The following is a 22,012-nucleotide window of genomic DNA, read 5'->3' as shown; positions in this document are numbered from 1 at the left end:
TGCCTTCAGACCATGAGAGAAAGATTGAGCTGATCCGATTTCTCATATCTGACTATGTGAATGTGCATGTGTTGGACACATTTTCTGAGCATGCCAACGTGCTTGCCTCGTCCGCCATTGCCACCTTCCAGGATGGGGCTGACCCATCACCGCCTTTTCTCTTTCTGCCAGTTCCCAGCTGCCAGCCCGAGAGGGTACCTAAACGAGATGGTTAGTAGCTAAATTAGCTCTGCCTTAGATGTAGAACCATCCTCAGGGGCCAGTTCCAAAGTCTGGCTTTCTGTGTAGGAACCACGGATGTTTCTGTTTGCTACTTGACCTGAGTATAGAGTTCACCACATTGTCAAGGTCACGTCACATTTCCTTCAGAGAGATTTTTAGGAAGCACCTCTGTTTACGCCCTTTTCACATCATGGGGTGGGGGGGGCTCCCTAGGTTTGTTGGTTTGGATTCTTTGCAGTGGTATTATTAATTCAAAGGATTTTTTAATAGTAGATGGCTTTAAAAAAAAAATGCTTCTGGTTTTGCTTTCTGACTCTTAGATGCACACCAGTAATCCCCTGTTACCTTCTTGAGTAGCATCATCACCAGCTTACCTGGAATTCAGCTAGGGTGAATAATGCCGACAGGCCATGCATAGTGCTGCAAGAGTCATAAAGCCCCTTTAGATTCATTGCATCAGTGGTTTCTCACAATATCTTTTCAGATAGTAAGCTAATATTATGATCTTTATCTTAGAGGTGAGGAGACAGGCTTCCAGTGTTAAGTGACTCAACCAGAATTTCAAAGCTAGTTAGTGCTCAAGTGATAATTAGATTCCAGGTCCCCAGATTCTCATACCACTACTCCCAGATTCGGAGCAGAGAACCCTCTTCGAATCGCCGAGATTTCAGGATTTCTAAGTAGTGTTTCAAAATGCCCGTCTTATAGAATCTGACATTCTTGGAAGTACTAGGGTTTTGGTTAATGTATTTCATCAGTACAGATAAGGACATGGAATTTACATCTGAAGAAAATGGGAACAGATCATTTACAGAATCCTGTGTCTGCAGGTTAGACCTGTGGTTCCCAGACTTGTCCATACACTGGAATCACCTGGGGGGCTTCAAACCTCTCAGAGGATTGAGCCTCATCCCTGGAGATTGTTCTTTAATTGGCCTGCAGGATGGCCTCGTTCGTCTTTGAGATCCCCAGGTGATGCTCATGTGCAGGAGGTTCAGGAACCACTGGGTTAGGGGACAGGTGCTCTCCACACACACTACACACAGTGAGACCCTCCCATGTTGTTATGTGCTCTGCATGCTGCAAATGTGAGAGCCTCAGGAAGGTTTTTTAATGGCTTCGTGAGCACATTTATGCTGCACGAAACCTATGTTCTCATCATTGGATATTTTTTTGGGAGGGAGAGAGGGAGAAAGATGCTGACCCTCCGTTTTCCTTGTTCCCTGAAGTTAGAGGTACTCATACAGTTGGTGAAGTGTCCCTGGGTCTCCTGCACTGAAATCTGTCCCCTGATTCTTGCTGCCTTTGCCAAGTGTGTCCTTGAAGACTGACATTAGAGAAGCTTGTATCTTTGCTGAGTAGACTTGGACCACATGTTAACATTTTCCAAAAACTTTTAAAAGTTCCAGCCACCAAGTTAAATACCATGAGCAAAACCAGCCTTGGCCAGAGCATGAGCAAGTATGATCTTCTGGTTTGGTTTGAGATCAGTGAACTGGAGCCTACGGGAGAGTAAGTCCCACTTTATATATTTTTAAATATGACAATTTTGCAAAATTAAAAAATGTAATTTTGAGTCTCTTTGTCTTCAGGTTCACAAAACGTCACATTCTAGTTTTGAACTGAATTTTAGGGGTGTTTATTCTTTGAATCAGATGTTTGTCAGAGAACTACCTAGTATTATAATTTACTTTTTTAAAAACTGTTTTCTCATTTATTTCTTCATAGAACATACCATATTCTTATTCAAATGAGAAAATCTAGGCTTGGAGATATTAAATAATATGACCAAGGAAGCAGTAGGGTGGGGTTTGAACTCAGGACTGTCAGCTTCCTTAGGACATCTTCATTTATTTCCACATTTTGTAACAGTGAACAATACTTACTGAGTAATTTAACTTATTGTTAGCAGGAGCATGGAGACTGGCACTTTGTTACGAGAGAAGACAAGCTACATACTGGGTTTTATCAGCAAACAAGCAAAGGGAGTCAGGAGCATATTGTGTACAATGGGACCAGAGACTTATTTCCACATCTCAGGGGCTTAGGGGACAGAATATTCCCATAGACCAGGGTTTTTCAACCTCTGCACTGTTTGGGGGTAGATGATTCCCTGTGGTCGGGGGTTGTCCTACATGTTATAGGTATTTAACTGCATCCCTGGCCTCTACCCATAAAGTGCCAGTAGCCCCTCCCCTCCAGTTGTGACAATAGACATTGTCAGATATCCCATGGGGGCAGAATCACCCCCAGTTAAGGACTTTTGGCTCCAGTCAAAATAATCAGCATCGGCTTACTTTGAGCTGTGTTAGACTCAGTGGCAAATGTAATCACTGTTTATACTTGTCTCGGAAATGCTTTTGAAAAACACAAAAGAGATCCCTTTCCTGAAACAGAGGGAAGAGGCTATATCAGTTAAAGGATAGGGGATAAATGTTATCTTAACGATCCTCTGATAATCATGCTGGGTACCACTATCACAGTTACTTCCAGGAAACATTTATTGAGTTGCTGCTGTGTGTGAGGTTTGGCTCTATTGATCCTGTAGTAGTCGTCAATAGTGACATTACTTTAAGGAATTTGACTTTCTGTAGACAGATCCATAATGTGATTATAACTTGCATTATGACAGTGAAGAAGTTATAGTAAATGGTTTCCACTGAGTTAATTGCTTTCTGATTCTTAAAGATCTGAAATTATCTCTTCCTTATCTCCTGACACTTGCCATGGCAGTAATACATTATTTATAGAATATCTGTTAGACAGGGAGCTGGGTTGAGCCAAAAGGTGTTACTGCCATTTGAACACTTCAGTCTAATAAGGATGATGAGACATGGATAGAGAAAGTTTTACTAAATGCAAATGGCTGTGCGATTACATGTCCACTCCAGATGACAAGAAGGATGTGGGATCGGAATTTAGGAAAGCAGAAACCACTGAGGGGTAGCACAACCAGGGAGGACTTTGCAGGTGAAGTTACAGTTAGGTATTAGCACAGGCATCCATCTAACCTCTTTCTTTCGTATTTTTTTTTTTTTTTTTACAGGTATATCCCAGCCGTGGTGGACCATACAGCAGGCTTGCCCTGCCAGGGGACATTTTTGCTTCACCAGGTACTAACAAAGGAGCCAAAAACGGCCTAGAAGGGAACACCAAAAAGAGTTAGAATAAGAAACAGCCCTCTATTTCTCTGCCTTTTTATCTTCATTTGAAGGGAATTTGGAGGTTGGGAGACTTTGCTCTATCCTTTCCTTAAAGTTTCTCAAACCTTGGCTTTTGTGTATAAATACACATATTAAAAGAACTATTTTGAAAGAATTTGTTTAATTCAGTTATTAGAATGTATGCAGCTCCTCTGTGGTTTTATGCCATTTCACTCTGTGATGTTAAGAAACTCTGCTTTCACAGCCGGAAGGTTTTAATGGAGATAGAGAAGTAAGGTTTCAGTGGACTGAAAATCTAGCCGTGAAATGCAGGTCCCTCTTTGGCAAATGGAAAGTAGTTTTAATCAGTGCTCAGAAGTCTTGTGAACCAGATGGGCTCACTCTGGGACTTACAGTCTGGGCATTGGTTCTTGAAGCTGTATCAGCACCTGGCTCTTCCTCAATCCCTCACCTATGTCCCTTGGTTCAGAATAACAGTGTGGACAGCACTTCCCATCTCTCTCCATACCTCCCCTTCTTGCCACCCCCACACCAGACAATCCAACAAAGGGCAAACAAGAGGAAATAAGAGGTGGCCCCAGCTAAACTGCAACCCTGCTCCATTACCTAGGGCATACAGCGGAGGATCACAGTGACCATCATCCATGAGAAGGGGAGTGAGCTCCACTGGAAGGATGTCCGTGAGCTGGTGGTAGGTGAGTACGTTTCTTCAGATGAGGACGGAGCCAGGCTTTTTTAGAGATGTGATTGGTCCCTGTTTGGAGCACAGGGAGCATGTGGAAGACTGTCCTGGAAAACATGACCATCGGAAGAGAGACTGAGTTCAAAAGTACTCTTGTTTCCCAGCTCCCTTCATAGGTTATGCAACTGCCATTATTTTTCTCAAGGACTGTGGGAGTGGTTCTGTGCCAGAGGCCCTGAGAAGGCCCCAGGGAAGCCTCTGCTCCTTGTGCACTTGTGATCTAGTGAGGAGCAGCGTGTGTATGTGTCCAGAGCTGTTTGAGGAGTGAGTACCAAATGAGGACAACTGAAACAGACCTGTGCTAGGAGAGTGGACAACAAAAAAGATCCAAGAGAACTGGGTTAGCTGGTAGGAGATGCTCTGAGTAGATTAGAGAGAAATTGGAGGGTTTTGTTTGTTTTCTTGCAAGCATTTGGAGTTAGAGTCAGGAATGTCTAATGAGCAAATGGCTAGAAACCTATGGCCAGAGAGAAGAGACAGAATTGAGGTGAGAGGAAAAGAGAGGAAAAGATTGAACCAACAGCATCAGCTGTAGACTGAGAGGCTAAGGCAGGGGCCTGAACCTGTTTTTACCATGGACCCATTTGGCAGAGGTGAAGCCTCAGAATTATGTTTTTAAATGTAGAAAACAAAGTACTTGGGATTACTAAGGGAACAAATAATATTGAAATACAGTTGTTAAAATACTAAACAAATTTGTAACATAAGCTCTCTATTGATGTGTTAAATAAGCAGAGGGTCTAACCTGTATCATTTCAAAGTGGTAATGAGTGTCATATAGTTGGCATTGGTGTGATACGAAAACACCTCTGATTTCTGCCTGGGACAAAGGTCTAAGTACTGCTCGGTCTGCTGTGGTTTGTGCCCTCCCCTCATAATTGAAGGAAAGGCCCGTTTCCTTCAGAAGAGGCTCCTGAAAATAAAGTTGTTTTTTTCTCATGCAGTTTAGCCCTTCTGAATTTTATGCATAAACCTCTTGGGTACCTGCAGACCAAATGAGGGACCTCTGGAAGGATGGTTATTACTCTGTCCTATGCAGGACAGTGATTTTCAAGCTTTTCAAAATTAATTTTTACACACAAAAAGAGAGAGATGCTTTCTGACCAGAATGGGTGGTGAGCAGAGGCAGCAGGTATTAAGGCTTTTCTGAAACCCTATGGCTTATTACTTTTTTTAAACAAGCATGAAATGTGGCAGGTACTTTCCTGAATGCTCTAAAAATGTTAGTTCACATAATATAACATAACATATAATATGATCATAAAAATCTTTAAAGGGAGGAATTGTTTTTCCCACTTGGCAGGTGAGGAAAGTGAGGCTCAAAGAGGTTGAGCATATGCCCAGGCCTCACAGACAGTTAGTGTCGGAGCTGAGATTTGAACCCAGGCAGTTCTGCTCCAGAGACTGTGTTCTGAAACTCTGTGCACTGCTGCATATCCTAGTCTTAGTATTTGAAAACAGAATTGTCAAATGTTAAATAAGAAAGTGGTATAATAAAGTCAGTGGCTTAAGAACATTATAGAAGGTGAGTGTGGGGTGGATTGACCAGGAGAGACATGAGAGCAGCTGGGAGACCACTTAAATGACTGTTGCTTGTCTCTGATTAGAAGGGGATGACCTTCCCCTGATGAGCAGGGCAGTGATGTTGGAAATAAAAGTCGAGATGAATATGAGAAGCTCTTTGAACAATGAATAAATGTTCACAGTTAACTGAATGTGGGATGTAAAGGGGAGCCAGAATATGGAGAAGAATGGAAGACTTAAGAATTCCCAGATTAGACTTGGAAACTACAGTTAACCAAATGACTCTTCTGGCACCTGAAATTACACAGTGGTCTGACAGTCTCATTTTGGCTTAATGGATCACTGTTTTGTTTTTAAATGTCCCCATGTCCTGGTTTCTTTCTCGTCTCTCTCAGGCCGGATCAGGAATAAGGCCGAGGTGGATGAAGCCGCAGTGGACGCCATCCTCTCCCTCAATATCATCTCTGCCAAGTACCTGAAGTCGTCCCACAACTCTAGCAGGTGGGCCACTGGGGCGAGTGATGAGTCAGCCCTGGGAGTTGATTACTTCACCATTAGATTCTTCATCATTAATGACCCCCCACCTTCTCACTTAGACTCCCTATTTCCTTCTCTGCCTATCCTGTTCTTCAGAAATAAATAACATAAATCATTGGAGATACTCATATAATATGTTACCCCCAGAGAATGAAAATGTTTTTTCCTTTGGGGAGTTTGAATGTTGTAGCACAATGTTACAGAAAAAGCTGTAGCTGTAGTGCAATGATAGAGAAAAAGCAGAAGAAAACTCAGCATGCCACCCAAGGGTTTACAAGTAGATTAACTATGCCTGAGACTAAATGTCTTCCTGTGAAGTGATTGCTGGAGAAAGACCTCTGTCTCTCGGCCTTGGGTGTCATGGAAACCTGCTCTCCAAGGTGTAGTGAACTCTCCTGTGTTCATCTTTGCTGCTGCCAGTGTTGGCTCAAGGAGTCTTGCTATTTCACTTATGCATTAAAGGCAATAAATTATTATAAACTTCTGACCAAGATTGGCTGCTATAAATAATGAATTTTAATTTTAAGCTAGTTTCCCTTAGAATTCCATTTTTAATCAAATAATGACAGAATGCATAAAGTACATAGCTATTCTGCTTTTCCGTGTCGGACTAGAAATAAACCTGCTGGGGCGCGTTTCCCTCCCTGGGGAAGGAGTCTCGTCATTGTGCACAGAGGCTCCATGTCTTTATGAAGTGAGGTCTGGGGAACAGGAGTGGCTGTGTGTTCTAATGTGGATCGGAACACAACCTTCGAATTATGGGATTTCTCTGTGGTCTGTCTGCTCCTAAAAAGTTGCTCCCATCTGTTGGCAAGTGGGAGAGGAAAAATAAGAAGCAGAAGCAGAGTTAAAAGTTTGGGCCACAGTTAATTTCTTTCCATTGCTCCCTTGTGTTTCTGATTTGCAGGGGAATGAGGAAAAGGAAGCAGATGTGTGTTTGCTTTTTTGCCTTTTGGAGAAACTGGCGGGGACTGTGGGCAGAAAGGGAAGGTGACTGAGAGGGGTGTACATATGGGGCGGGGGGTGGGTGGTAGAAATAAAGCAGGCTGCTCTGATCTCCCTTGGCCTCTTCCTGGGCAAAATCTTGAACAACACCATTTCTGCAAAGTTAGCATTAATCCCACACAGCGTTCTCTCTGCTGCCAGACGTTTACAGAAAGTGTTCAGCTGGCATTCATCACATTTTCCTTGCAACTATGAGAAACATATCTTAACCCTCCCTGTGGTACTTGGTGAAAGATGGTGAAACTTGGTGTTTCGTTGATGTGCTGGTTGCGCTGAACTTGCCTCCATTAGAGTAACCTTTACCAGTCCTTTGACTCATGCCTGGCAGTGGGTTAGATGTGTAGAAGACGAATTTGACTTTGTTAGAAGCAACTTATCTTGGCTTCTCCTTTGTTCAGCAACTGTTCTGCCGTTTGGAACTCAGAGAAAGTCGTGGAGACTGGAATCTAGCCTACAAGGAATGGGGGACGAAAAGGCCTTCATTCCAAGAGCCCCACAGGGCCCTGCTTGGCATCACCACCACCAGCAGGGACCTGGAGTCAGAATGACTGGCCAGAGACAACCTGGAAACTAACCCCATCACCCTAAAACTCGAGACTGCAAGCCATGTGGCAGAGCAGTCCTCCTGGGTTCCCTTACCCCAATGCTGCCCACCCTGGGGCCCCTTCCCAATAAATCTCTTGCTTTGTATATAAAAAAAAAAGAACCACCTTATCTTTCCCAATAGAAGCTTAGAGTTAATTAATCAAAAAAGTTGCTAAAGTCAAGAATAATGAAAAGATACAGACTATAAACACTTATTTTAAAGTATATAGATATACATAAATTTGTCAAGCTCTTGCTGTAGGGCCAAGGCCTTTTCTTTAATTGTAGGCTCATTTATTAGACTTCTGACTGTCTTTCTGACAAAGCCACACCCGTAATTTATCATTTATACTTTTCAATTTGGTGGAACTAGAAACTTATGAAGAAAATCTAAGTGCAAAATCCTTTAAACTTTTTTATCATGTATCACCAAAATTTTATTTCCCTCTTTCTTTTACATTCATCTCACCCAAACTTAATTGAACAGCTGTTTTTTTAAACAACTCACCATTATCAAGTCTTTTAAAGACATTCAGTTTAGTTTTCACACTTAGTTTTGTTTCACACTAAACAAAAATTCTTATTGCTCTCATGTTTCAGTGGTTTATCTAATATTTAATTAAATTAGATCATTGTAATAACAAACACAATTGCATAGACAGGTTTGGGACCAAATACTACTGATACTTGAGAAGCACAAAACTCAGCTCTTGGGAGCAAATTGTCTGGGCCTAAGTCACTTCGGTCGTATCCAACTCTTGGTGACCCTGTGGACTGTAGTCTGCCAGGCTCCTCTGTCCTTGGGATTTACCCAGGCAAGAATACTGAAGTGGGTTGCCATTTCCTTCTCCACTGGGCCTGTGAACTACCTCTTTATTTTAGAATAATGCTCAATGAGAAATAGATGTCAGTCTTTACATTCTAGGGTTGTGAAGAGCATAAGTTCATATGGTGAGTGGCTAAATGGAGTTTGGTTAAGAGAGCTTTTGTTCTTTCTGCCTAAAGGTTTAGTGTTTATTTTTATTTATTTATTTATTTTTTTGCCATGCCCTTGTTTTTTTTTTTTTTATCTTTTTTTTTTTTTTTTTTTTTTAATTAGTTGGAGGCTAATTACTTCACAACATTTCAGTGGGTTTAAGTTGAACGTACAGAACTCCAGTTGGGTGTATTAAGTATACATGATTAGAGGGCACTTGTGATACCTTGATAGTGGAGCGCAGCTCACAAGAGCCATTGCTCCTTTTCTTCCCGGTCCTACATTTCTCTTACCTAATTGGTTTGGTTTTCTCATAACTCCACAGCAACTTCCTACCATTTTCAATAGGAAGTCACCTCCTAAAGGGATGTTAATCAAAACTGTCTCCCTTCCATGTCCAGCATTTCCTTAACACAATGTCCCAGGAGAGGGACTCTTGTCATTGTAAGTCATTTATCAAACTGTGTCCCATGAAATTCGCTGTTAATTGTCCACTTTAATTCACTTTGCTTGTCAGCAAATTTGTGTTTTATATCTGTTTTTTTCTCTTCTCCTCTCTCTCTCCCTCTCTCTTTTTTCCTTTTTTTTTTTTGTTTGACTTTTGCTGTACTAACGAAAGTTTTTTCTATGTTTTTGCAGGCTCTTTCTTGATAAGGATATGCCTAGGTATTTTCTGTTTTTTTTTTTTTTGCACATAAAGATTCTGTTTTATCAGAATGCTTTATGTCTTATGTTGCTTTGACTGCTATTGTAATTTAGTAGTTTTCCCCTTTGTAAACTTGTACCCACCTAGGAATAGAGCAAGACCTTACTCTGCAGCCTTGTGCCCTAGGTTTTTCTAATGCATGTATAGTTTCATTTGCAGGTTCTTAAATAATCTGTAGAGTTCATAATTATTTTCTCATTCCATTTAGTAAACTTGCTCATTTTATTCTTATGCCACATCAAGTTTTCCCCTTCCACATTGCAAAGTAAAATGTTACTGCCCTCATTTCATATAGAATCTCAGGCTTGTGTGATTGTTCACCTTTTTCTTTGTTTTGTCCTGTATTGTATCAGAGACCAGTTTAGTTATTTGGGTAGCTGAGTCTGTGAGGAATATTTTTTATTTTTAAACATTTCTCTTTGTCCTGTCAGGACTACTTGTCTCATTTATTTTCTGCTTTTAGAATAGAAAAAAATTCCTAGTTTGGTAGTGAAGGAAATTTCCTCCCATCTCTCTCTTCATCTGCTTGGGGAAATAAAACTGAAGGAAGTGACACATAACGGTAGAGCCTGAATGTTTTATTAAGATGCATACACACAAACACCCATACAACACACAAACACACACTGCTTTTGTTTAGAATATCTTGAGAATATCTTGAGAAATCAACCTGGGATTATTTCCTGACCACCTTAAAGCCATACAAGACCGCATGTTTTAGGACTCAGCCCTGTTTCTAACTGCCAGTTCTCTTGCTCGCTTGAGTCCATTGACATTACTCACGCGTCTTGGTTGTAGTTTGTATGACCTCTTCTCAAGAACTGCCACCGTTGGTGAATATTTTGGAAAAAAATGTGCAGCCGTAACTCCCAAGCACCAAACAACAACAAAAAAAAAAGCCACCTTTTTCTCCCCATCCCAATACAGGGAGATTTTAGTGATGTAAGAATTTTTCTATATTAGCCAAGTTTCTATCAGATAAATTTCTTCTTTAAGTTAAATGAAAACCAGACAACAGGAATGTGAAGAGGCTTTCTCACACAGATTCAGAACACTTGCCTCATTTGAGAGGGAATCGTGAACTGTAAATCCTGGCCCCAGGAAGCGCAGGTTCTGGTTCATTCTTAATGAGTCCAGGCAACAGGGCTAGGAACCGCTGTCCGGTGTCCCCAGGGTAACACACGCCCTCACCCTAGGAAGGGGCTTTACTTGACCTCAGCACAGGTGGGTCCAGACCTGCAGGGCCACAGGTAGGCCCCATTCCAGGTCCCTCAGCAGACACTGGGACACAATAAAAGAGCCGTCTCAAGGACAGAGCCCTCAGTGGCTTCTGCTGAAGTAATGGATTCCACCACCCAACGTCAGAATTTGGCTTAAACCAAGCTAAAATTTAGATTCGATCAAAACAGGGCTCTGTGGGTGCATAAAGGGCTCTCTGCTGAGCCCAGGGACAGGGGAGGGGCTTCTGTCATCCTCCGTGGTTGCTGTTTGGGTCTCTTGGTTGCTTCATCCATCTTTGTCTTGCTGTCTCTCTGTCCCTTTGGTGTCTGTGTAGAGAATTTTCTTGACCCCTTACGCACTACCTTAAGAGCTAGATCTTTGCAAGAATATCATATACAGCTGATGACCCTTGAACAACACAGGCTTGAACTGTGTGTGTCCACTTATGTGTCGATTTTTTTCAGTAGTAGGTACCACAGCACTCCGTGATCCGTGGTTGGCTGAACCTGCGGAGGCAGAACCTTGGATATCGAGGGCTTACTATAAGTTATATGTGGATTTTTTCTTTTTTTTTTGGCTGTTCTGGGTCTTCATTGCTGCACAGATTTTCTCTAGTTTGGGCAAGCAGGGGCTCCTCTTTGTTGCAGTTCCCGCTTCTCACTGCGGTGGCTTCTCCTGTGGAGCACGGCCTGTAGACGCTTGGGCTCAGTAGTTTTGGTGCAGAGGCTTAGTTGCCCTGTGGCATGTGGGATCTCCCCAAACCAGGGATCGAACCCATGTCTCCTGTGTTGACAGGCAGATTCTCCACTACCACTCAGACCACCAGGAAAGTCCTATACACGGATTTTTAAGAGCATGGAGGGTCAGCCCCCTATCCCCTGTTGTACAAGGGTCAGCTGTACTTCAAGATGACTTACAACTGTACTTCTAGAAGCAGCTACAAGATGAAACTATCAGGCTTCAAACACTAGCACTCAGAATGAGGTGTGGTTACGGAGTTCATTTAGAAGTATTGTTTTCTCTGATTATTTCTGGAGAAAGAAGCACAGAGCTGTGTTTAGAGAGAAGATATGCCAGCTGTTTGCCAACATCTAGAAAAGACAGCTGCAGTGAGATTACCATTTGGGAAGGAGTGAGGTGGAATGTACTGGGCAGGGAATAAAGTGTGCAAAACTCCAGTTGTATCAGGTGAGGTGTGTTACATGTCCAGAGGGCGTGGTGCTGGACAGCCCACTCTGTGAGGGTCTCTCGGGGTTTGAGTTGGGAGTTGATCTCTGACACTGCTGTTGAACTCAGGATGGTGTTTCAGGTGAGACCTGCTGAACTGGAAGGTTTAATGTCAAGTAGGGGCTATGGTGTTTTTACTGGGAGGAAAAAAGAAAGGTATTAGGACAGTTTACAAAATCAGTTTATGGATGTTTACTAAATAAACTTCTAGTTGTTATTTGAATGTTAGATTCTTATGTGGATTTTTGGAAAACTGATAAATAGTAGTTGGCTAGCTCTGGTACTAAAAATCATTTTCTTTTCCTGAAATGTCAGCTAAGAATAACCTCATATTTTATTTAAAACAAGGTTCTCTATACTGTCTCTCTCATCAGTCCTCCTAGATGTGTGTGTGATGTTTCTGAGGTTCAGCAGGATGGGATTGAGACATGAAGAAAGCTGCTTCAAATGATTGAACCTCTGCTTCCTGCCCTGGTCACTGACTCATGGAGGAGCTCACTTAGTCTTTCTTATTTTAGTTTCTGTCCATACTCATTTCCGCTTTTCATCTTAATTCTTTTGATTGATCTCACTATGTTGATGTTTATAGGCAGGGAAAAAACAGGCTTGTCAAAAAAAAGAGCATAGCTAAGTGTTCCTTGACAATAGCTGGGGGCAAGAGGCTGGAGGCTGACTTTTTCTCGCAGGAGATGAAGGCCCTACTCTGTTGTCAGAGTTCGGGAGGTTGGAACTGTGGGTCGCTGTAGGTCCTGCAGCATTTCTGGTTGTGGCAGTACCTGCCCTTAGGTGCCTGCAGCTTTAGGTGACCCCTCTTGCCTTTTCGACTGTAGGACCTTCTATCGTTTCGAGGCCGTCTGGGATAGTTCCCTCCATAACTCCCTCCTTCTGAACCGAGTGACACCCTACGGCGAAAAGATCTACATGACCCTGTCAGCCTACCTGGAGGTGAGAGGACCCACAACTTGAGTTGCTGTGACCTGCCCGCCCTGCACAGTGGGCAGGTCACAACAAGGAAGTGGGAAGGAACGATGTGACTGATTTTGTCTTCCTTTCTCCCGGCTCATCCTTAAGTTACTTATTATATTATACTTTGCTAACTACTCTAGTTATATTAGGTTCTGTTCCCAGTCTCTAGTTAACCAAAAAGTCTCATAACTTCTATTTCATTTTCAGTTTTGGTAGCCTAATCCCCATCCTTCAGAGAATGCATGATTTTAAGAAAACAGCCTCTTGTTTTGGAAGTTGTGGATGGAGCCTAGTAGTGGTTAACATCGCAGATGCTAGAACTAGCCTGTCTGAGTTTAGGTCCCTATGCTGTCACTTAACTGCCTTCCTGTCCTTGGACGAGTAATTTCTCCTCTGTGTCTCAATTTCCTCATCTCTTGAACAGGGGTAATGATAGTATTAATAGCATTTACCTAAACAGTGCTAGGCATGTGACAATAATAAATATCAGCTGCTGCCTACAGAAAAAAACTGAAAAAATTTTGAGAAAATAAATGCACCTACAAGGAATACCACCTGACCTTACACGTATTGTTTTCTGATTTGCTGTTGAACTAAATTGTTGGTAGAACCCCCCCACATCTGGGACCAGCTTTCCAATGCCATAGTGCCCAGACTGTGGTCACAGGAGTTCTGTCTGCTTTCAGCTGGATCACTGCATCCAGCCGGCCGTCATAACCAAGGACGTGTGCATGGTCTTTTACTCCCGGGACGCCAAGATCTCGCCACCACGCTCGCTGCGCAGCCTCTTTGGCAGCGGCTATTCAAAGTCACCAGACTCGTAAGTTTTGGAGACAAATGTCGCCTTGGTTTGGTGGGCCCCGTACAGAATGAGCGGTCTCCTAACTGCTGTTTTCAGGGTTCTCAGCCTATAAACCATTTGGTAGCTGACACCTGGAGTGCAGTGAGGTAAGTGTGGGCATTTACTAAAATATTAATAGTAAATGATGAGTAGTAGTAGTAAAGGATGAGTAGTAAAGGAAGGAAGGCGTGTTCCATTGTGAACACTTCTCCAACAGTTCTGCAGGGACTGAGTGTTCTTTTAAATGTCATTATTGTTATTTCCAACAGCTTACTGTTGGGGTGTTCTTTTTCTTAAGATTTATTTGTGTTTTAGATACATAAGTGTACATCAAGAATAATACAGTGACTACCTGTGCATCACCACTGAGCTTAAAAATGGTTACTAATGCAGTAGAAGGTTCAGTCCCCTTCCTAACCACACCCCCAGAAGCTGGTGTTTATCATTTTCATTCTTCTCAGACCTTTACCCCCTCATCTCTTCTTTCTTGTGGTAAGAAAAGGCAAATTCAGTTTTCACATTTGTATTATACATTTTCCAGTTTATCATCCAGTTTTTTCCTAAGTTCAGAATAGGAGAAGAACAGCGACTAATGAGAGATGTCTGTAATTTTATTTGAGGGTGGGTTGCAATTCCAGTACAGGAGACAATGTTTTAAGCAGAGAGAATTGAGATTCTTCTTGTTTTTGTGCTGTTCGAAATTAAGCAATTGTTTATTTGTTTTAATTTACATAGCAATCGAGTCACTGGAATTTATGAACTCAGTTTATGCAAAATGGCAGACACAGGAAGTCCAGGTAAGCTCTGTGGATCAGGGAAGAGAGTTACCTTTGCATCTGACCACAGTACACGATATCAAAAGTTTACCCCACCCATGCAGGATGGATATACATTTTTGAGACACCAGTTATATTTTACAAGCCACTTCGGTGGTGATGGTGGGAGTTACCATTTTCTGAGTTACAACACTGTTTGCTTTATGACATCCTATACAGTTATAAAAACTGTATAGAACAGAGTGTTACTAGGCTGTGGAATATTATCAGTATAACAAATTCAAGCATATTTTGAGAATTCCCTGGCGATCCAGTGGTTAGGACTCAGTGCATTCACTGCTATGGCCCCAGATTCAGTCCCTGGTCAAGGAACTAAGATCCTACAAGCCCTGAGTCATGACCCCCCCTCCCTGCCCCCACCCTCCCAAAAAAATCAAGTGTATTACAGTGAATCTGGTTTGGAAAACTTCAGAACCATTTCCCTTCCTACCTTAGCCCCAAAGGTAACTCGACAGTGTGACTTTACAGGTGCTGTCAAACTAGAATTTGAACCTCCTGTGCTATAGAAAGACAAATTATTATTAAGCCGAGCTTGTTCTGTGTCCCTTTTTATGTCTCTGTGGACTGCTGTTATTCCTCCAATGTGGTGGCCTTAAGCAGCCCTCTGCATTTCCATGTTTGTGAAACTGGAACATGGGCTGATTCATGTCAATGTATGACAAAAACCACGACAAAAAAAAAAAAAAAAGTATCCTTTGTTGAGGAATGGTGCTGGAGTGATTGCTACAGTTAGTGACCTCTGAGGTGATAAAAAGGTAACTCCGTCAAGGGAATATTATAATTTATAATAGACATTGATAAATAAAATGCCTTTCAATTAATATATGATGTTTCCCAAAAGATTCCAAATTACATTCCTGTGCTATTCCAGTTGATAGACATTAGAATTAATATGAAAGAGATAATGAAATGTTTTCTTCTAAGATTAAAATAACCTATTCTCTTCTGTTCATCATCTGATTCAAATGCAATCAAGAGAGTATTTCTCCAAAAAAAAAAAGGAAACTGGAACATGGACAAAAGTATGGGTTTTTCAAAACATTTAGTGTAAGTTTGAATCATTTTAGAGAACATATGTGGAAAAGAGACTGAGGCCCACAGATAAGAATGGAGATAAAAGGAAGATTCTGAGTATGAATCTAAGTCCCATAGCAGCTAATTACAGTGTCTAGAGAATTCCTTCAGAAATTTTTAAATTAACATAAATTCATGTCTTTTAAGGGCTTCCCTGAGAGCTCAGTTGGTAAAGAATCCGCCTGCAATGTGGGAGACCCCAGTTTGATTCCTAGGTGGGGAAGATCCACTGGAGAAGGGATAGGCTACCCACTCCAGTATTCTTGGGCTTCCTTTGTGGCTCAGCTGGTTAAGAATCCACCTGCAATGTGGGAGACCTGGGTTTGATCCCTGGGTTGGAAAGATCCCCTGGAGAAGGGAAAGGCTACCCATTCCGGTATTCTTGCCTGGAGAATTCAATGGAGAAGTCCATGGGGTCTCAAAGAGTTGGACAAGACTGAGCGCCTTTCACTTTCATGTCTTTTAAATTTGAACCAGTTTTAAATTTGAAACCAGTTCAGTTCGCTCAGTCGTGTCTGACTCTTTGCGACGCCATGAACTGCAGCACGCCAGGCCTCCTTGTCCATCACCAACTCACGGAGCCTACCCAAACTCATGTCCATTGAGTCAGTGATGCCATCCAACCATCTCATCCTCTGTCGTCCCCTTCTCCTCCTGCCCTCAATCTTTCCCAGCGTCAGGGTCTTTTCAAATTAGTCAGCTCTTCACATCAGGTGGCCAAAGTATTGGAGTTTCAGCTTTAGCATCAGTCCTTCCAATGAACACCCGGGGCTGATCTCCTTTAGGATGGACTGGTTGGATCTCCTTGCAATCCAAGGGACTCTCAAGAGTCTTCTCCAATACCACAGTTCAAAAGCGTCAATTCTTCGGTGCTCAGCTTTCTTTATAGTCCAACTCTCACATCCATACATGACCACTGGAAAAACCATAGCCTTGACTAGACGGACCTTTGTTGGCAAAGTAATGTCTCTGCTTTTTAATATGCTGTCTCTATTGGTCATAACTTTCCTTCCAAGAAGTGTCTTTTAATTTCAGGCTGCAGTCACCATCTGCAGTGATTTTGGAGCCCCCCAAAATAAAAATCAGCCACTGTTTCCACTGTTTCTCCATCTATTTGCCATGAAGTGATGGGACTGGATGCCATGATCTTAGTTTTCTGAATGCTGAGCTTTAAGCCAGCTTTTTCACTCTCCTCTTTCACTTTCATCAAGAGGCTCTTTACTTCTTCACTTTCTGCCATAAGAGTGGTGTCATCTGTATATCTGAGGTTACTGATATTTCTCCTGACAATCTTGATTCCAGCTTCTGCTTCATCCAGCCCAGTGTTTCTCATGATGTACTCTGCATTTAAGTTAAATAAGCAGGGTGACAATATACGGCCTTGACATACTCTTTTCCCTATTTGGAGCCAGTCTGTTGTTCTATGTCCAGTTCTAACTGTTGCTTCCTGACCTGCATACAGGTTTCTCAAGAGGCAGGTCAGGTGGTCTGGTATTCCCATGTCTTTCAGAATTTTCCACAGTTTATTGTGATTCACACAGTTAAGGGCTTTGGCATAGTCAATAAAGCAGAAATAGATGTTTTTCTGGAACTCTCTTGCTTTTTCAATGATCCAGCGGATGTTGGCAATTTGATCTCTGGTTCCTCTGCCTTTTCTAAAACCAGCTTGAACATCTGGAAGTTCATGGTTCATGTATTGCTGAAGCCTGGCTTGGAGAATTCTGAGCATTACTTTACTAGCGTGTGTGATGAGTGCAATTGTGCGGTAGTTTGAACATTCTTTGGGCTTGCCTTTCTTTGGGCTTGGAATGAAAACTGACCTTTCCCAGTCCTGTGGCCACTGCTGAGTTTTCCAAATTTGCTGGCATATTGAGTGCAGCACTTTCACAGCATCATCTTTTAGGATTTGAAATAGCTTAACTGGGATTCCATCACCTCCACTAGCTTTGTTTGTAGTGATGCTTCCTAAGGCCCACTTGACTTCACATACCAGGATGTCTGACTCTAGGTGAGTGATCACACCATCGTGATTAACTGGGTTGTGAAGATCTTTTTTGTATAGTTCTTCTGTGTATTCCTGCCACCTCTTCTTAATATCTTTTTGCTTCCATACCATTTTTGTCCTTTATTGAGCCCATCTTTGCATGAAATGTTCCCTTGGTATCTCTAATTTTCTTGAAGAGATCTCTAGTCTTTCCCATTCTATTGTTTTCCCCTATTTCTTTGCATTGATCACTGAGGAAGGCTTTCTTACCTCTCCTTGCTATTCTTTGGAACTCTGCATTCAAATGGATATATCTTTACTTTTCTGCTTTGCTTCTTTTCACAGCTATTTGTAAGGCCTCCTCAGACAGCCATTTTGCTTTTTTGCATTTCTTTTTCTTGGGGATGGTCTTGATCCCTGTCTCCTGTACAATGTCACCAACCTCTGAAACTAGTACAACATTTTAAAAAATCAATGGGAAATAATGGAGGCAGAAACAGTTGGTCATCTACCATCTTGACTCAGCCATGAAACATGAGGGAGGTGCATATAGTCCTTTCCAACTATTTTCCCCTGAGTGTATTTTTATATATTTGAACCAATAGTGTGCAGAATATTTAATCTCTGTGTTTTCACTTAACATAATATCTACCATTTTCTCAAGTTGCATTACCAGCTTCATAATTATCTATGAATATAAAACTCAGTTTTAAAAGAAGTTCAGACAGTTGCTTTGGAGCAAAAGGGATACACTTTTATTAATAATACCCCATGTATCTTGAGACTCAACTGTCCTAGTATGCCATATGTATAAATTATTCATTCCTTTTGAGCTAAAATTAGACTTGGGTTTTTCTGTGGGGGGAAAAAAAAAAAAAGTGGCTTTCTCTTATCTCAGGCATGCAGCGGAGGAGAAGGAAAATCTTGGATACTTCAGTGGCGTACGTGCGGGGGGAGGAGAACTTGGCTGGCTGGCGGCCCCGGGGAGACAGCCTCATCCTAGAGCACCAGTGGGAGTTGGAGAAGCTGGAGCTCCTGCACGAGGTACTGGGGGGAAGGCAGGGGCGGGCGAACTCTGGGGCGAAATGCCCCAAATATCATCTTATGCTCAGCTGCTGCCTGTGACCAGGGCTTGGCAGTTCTCCGTCACAGTGGAGGCATGATATAATACTTTGCTTATTAAGACCTTGATGAGCTTGCATTTGCTGGTCTTCTTAGGTGGAGAAAACCCGCCACTTTCTGCTGCTCCGTGACAGACTGGGTGACAGCATCCCCAAATCCCTGAGTGACTCGTTGTCCCCCAGCCTCAGCAGCGGGACCCTCAGCACCTCCACCAGCATCTCCTCTCAGATCTCAACCACCACCTTTGAAAGTGCCATCACACCCAGCGAGAGCAGTGGCTACGACTCAGCAGACATTGAAAGCCTGGTGGATCGAGAGAAAGAGCTGGCTACTAAGGTGGGACTCCCTGTCTCTGCTGAGCACTTCCCTCTGAGGCTCTGTGAGCTAGTCTTTCTGTTTTCTCTTTTGCATTTTCATCTTTCTTTGAGGGTCTCTGATTCAAGGCCTGTGCTGACACTGTGAATATAGGAGTAAAGAAGACTTAATTTGTACCCTTAATAAGTTTACAGGCAAGTGGGTGTCTAGCTTTATTAATAGAGGTGTGATCTGAAATCCTGTGGGAGGCAGAGGAGAGGCCTGCCCAGGAGGGCACTCATGAGCTGTATCCTCCCAAGGGAGGATACACAGGCGAGAGCCAGCAATGTACTGCATGACCAGTGTGAGGGAATCCGTGCAGGAGAGGGACAGGAGATGGAGTTGGGGAAACAGGCCAGGGCCAGATCATGAAGAGGCTGGGTGCTGGACTAAAGCATTCAGAGTGACCTGGGAATGCTTCAAATGGGTATTTGTGTTTTAGAAAGATTTCTTTGGCAGTACTAAAGAGGCTAAATTTGTGGTGAGGAGACTAGAGGCAGAAAGAATTCTTTTTTTCCATAATCCAGATGAGAAATGATCAAGTTTTTTAACAATGGTGGGAGTATGTGGGATGAAGAAGAATCGTGAGAGAGAGGTTTGGAAGGTAAAATCCACATTGTTTGTGCCTGGATACCACGGGAGCTGGCAGAGGGCTTGTTTGGCATGTGGGTCTGGGCAACTGGCTGACAATGGAATATAGAAAAAAGAGGGAGTCTGTGATTGTTTCAGTAATCGAATGGTCATCTAGTTGATTTAGGAACATAAGTCATCTAGAAATCTCCATGCCTTTTAGTACCAACACGAGTTGAGAATTAGAGATGCCATTGCATTCTTAAACACTTTAAACTGTGGTGTTTGCAGTAATTCACTTTTGCAGTTTTGAGAATGGCTTTTTATCCACTCATATTATCATCTTTATTAGGCAGGTCCAAGGCTTCCCTTGCTATATACCTAGCTAATTTCCCAGGTTATTTGAGCAGCACCTGAGCTCCACTGTGGGTCTTAGGCATGTTATTTTCCCTCCCTGCTTTAATTAAGGGCTTTGTTTAACCATCAAAACTTACTCTTCTCATTCTCTTCCCTAGTGCCTGCAACTTCTCACCCACACTTTCAACCGAGAATTCAGCCAGGTGCACGGCAGCGTCAGTGACTGCAAGGTGAGCAGCTCATGTTTTCTGTCCTCAGGTTCTGCTGCTTTTAGGTGGCTTGAGATGGGCCTGGTGTTATGTCTGAGGATGTCTGACATATCTCCTCCTGCATTTATTTATTTAATTTTTCAGTCAGAACACTGACTTCTGAAGATGAACATATCCTTCTCTGTCTCTTAGACCAATTACCAGATGGGAAACATTTGGCTTTTCCCTGGATCCCTTGGAGAAGAATATTCTGTTGAGGGTGATACGTTATTATGTAGCAGGGCACAGCAAGTCCTGAGGCTCTTGGTGGCATGAAATTTTGTTGTCCTTGACAGAGAGTGAGGTGAACACTCTCTTGAGAGAGCTTCTGTTTCACTCTCCTCCTGTCATCATCCCCTTTCTTGCTCTTCCCTAGACACGCCAAGCTTTCCACCTTGGGTCTGTGTACACGGCCTGTTTATTTTTGTCTGGAATAATCTTCCAGATAGTCCCATGATTAGCTTCCTTAGCTATTTCATCTTTCTGCTCAGATATTGCCTCCTTGAAGTGAATTCCTTTAACCATCCTCTGTGAAGCCAGCAGCTCTCTGAAACTTTTTAACCTGCTTCCCTGCTTTCTGTTTTGCTGTAGCATTGATCCCTGCCTGACACTTCTTAAAGTGTTTGTTGATTGGTTGATTCTCTGCCTTCTCCACTTAGAATGTAGGCTTCAGGAGGGCAGGGCCCCTGCCATGTTCTTAGAACAGTACCTGTTGTTCTTAGTGCTTGGCATGCATAGACAGGGTCATTTAGTCAATGAAGCAGGCTATCGCAGTATAAAATGCAGGCATATTTTATAAATATGAAAAGCAAGCCTTGCCTCTTTTGTAAATATTTTTATTCCTATTGTGACACTTAGGCCATAAAATATTTATAGAAATTGTTTTCTTGAAAGACCCAAAACACAGGAGATGTGTGAATGTGAGGTCCCTGGCTGCCAAAGCTGCTCGCTGCAGAGGTCCTTGTGTCCATCTGAATCTCACTTGCCTTGCTCTGTTTTCTTCCAGTTGTCCGATCTCTCTCCCATCGGCCGGGACCCCTCTGTGTCCAGTTTTAGCAGTTCTACCCTCACTCCCTCCTCTACCTGCCCCTCTTTGGTGGATGCAAGGAGCAACTCCTTGGATCAGAAGTAAGTACCCAGACTTCACTGAGAGAAGCTAATGTGAGAACCAAGGTAAAAGCCAACCTTCTTCTTGCTCAGTGGTTCCCAGCCGAGGGCAGCACCATCTCCCAGGCAGCACTGGAAGATATGTGGGAGCCTTTTCTGGATGTCACAGTGGCTTGGAAGGTGCTCCTGTCACCTCTGAATGTCACACCTTCCTAAATCTCTGCACCATATCACTGACTCCTCTTCTTCATCCCCCTTTGCTTGATTTGTTCTTCAGTTCACAACCCTGGTTGTCTCCCCATTCATATCAGACATGGGAAGCCCCATCTAGGGAAAAATATTTTGAAATGACTTTGGAAAAAATATTTTAATGACACAGCCAAATATATAGGTAAGAGTAATAGAGACCAAGTCTAGGTCTCATGGCTTAATCATTATAATCACTGCTATGCCGTTGCTGTCAGTCTCCCTCTCCCTGTCCCCATTTGTTATGCTTACCTGTCTGAACCCACCTGGTTCTCATCCAACTGTCTGTCTTCCTGTATCAGTACTGACACAGTGGGCTGCAGAAAACAGCACAACAGGGTGATTTAGTTGAATTTCATTGCCATCAACTGTAAGAAATTATTTATATGCCACTAAAA

General features: G+C 42.6%; 1 protein-coding gene across 4 annotated transcripts in view; it reads left to right on the top strand.

Moving 5' to 3' along the window:
- The window catches only part of KIF1B (kinesin family member 1B), a 150,450-nt gene that overhangs the window by 121,677 nt on the left and 6,761 nt on the right, over positions 1–22,012 (top strand). For all 4 annotated transcript variants that reach the window (XM_061160426.1, XM_061160425.1, XM_061160424.1 and 1 more), the window contains 11 exons: positions 1,626–1,734; positions 3,269–3,335; positions 3,997–4,081; positions 6,048–6,153; positions 12,740–12,854; positions 13,562–13,695; positions 14,452–14,513; positions 18,509–18,654; positions 18,829–19,068; positions 20,172–20,243; positions 21,268–21,389. In XM_061160426.1, the coding sequence (XP_061016409.1) occupies positions 1,626–1,734; positions 3,269–3,335; positions 3,997–4,081; positions 6,048–6,153; positions 12,740–12,854; positions 13,562–13,695; positions 14,452–14,513; positions 18,509–18,654; positions 18,829–19,068; positions 20,172–20,243; positions 21,268–21,389 (1,258 nt within the window). The remainder of the gene's footprint in view (positions 1–1,625; positions 1,735–3,268; positions 3,336–3,996; positions 4,082–6,047; positions 6,154–12,739; positions 12,855–13,561; positions 13,696–14,451; positions 14,514–18,508; positions 18,655–18,828; positions 19,069–20,171; positions 20,244–21,267; positions 21,390–22,012) is intronic.

Source organism: Dama dama, chromosome 14 (genome assembly GCF_033118175.1).
Source record: "Dama dama isolate Ldn47 chromosome 14, ASM3311817v1, whole genome shotgun sequence".
NCBI lineage: Eukaryota > Metazoa > Chordata > Mammalia > Artiodactyla > Cervidae > Dama > Dama dama.
Note: the sequence above shows the minus strand (reverse complement) of the source record. Positions and strands in the feature narration are given on the sequence as shown.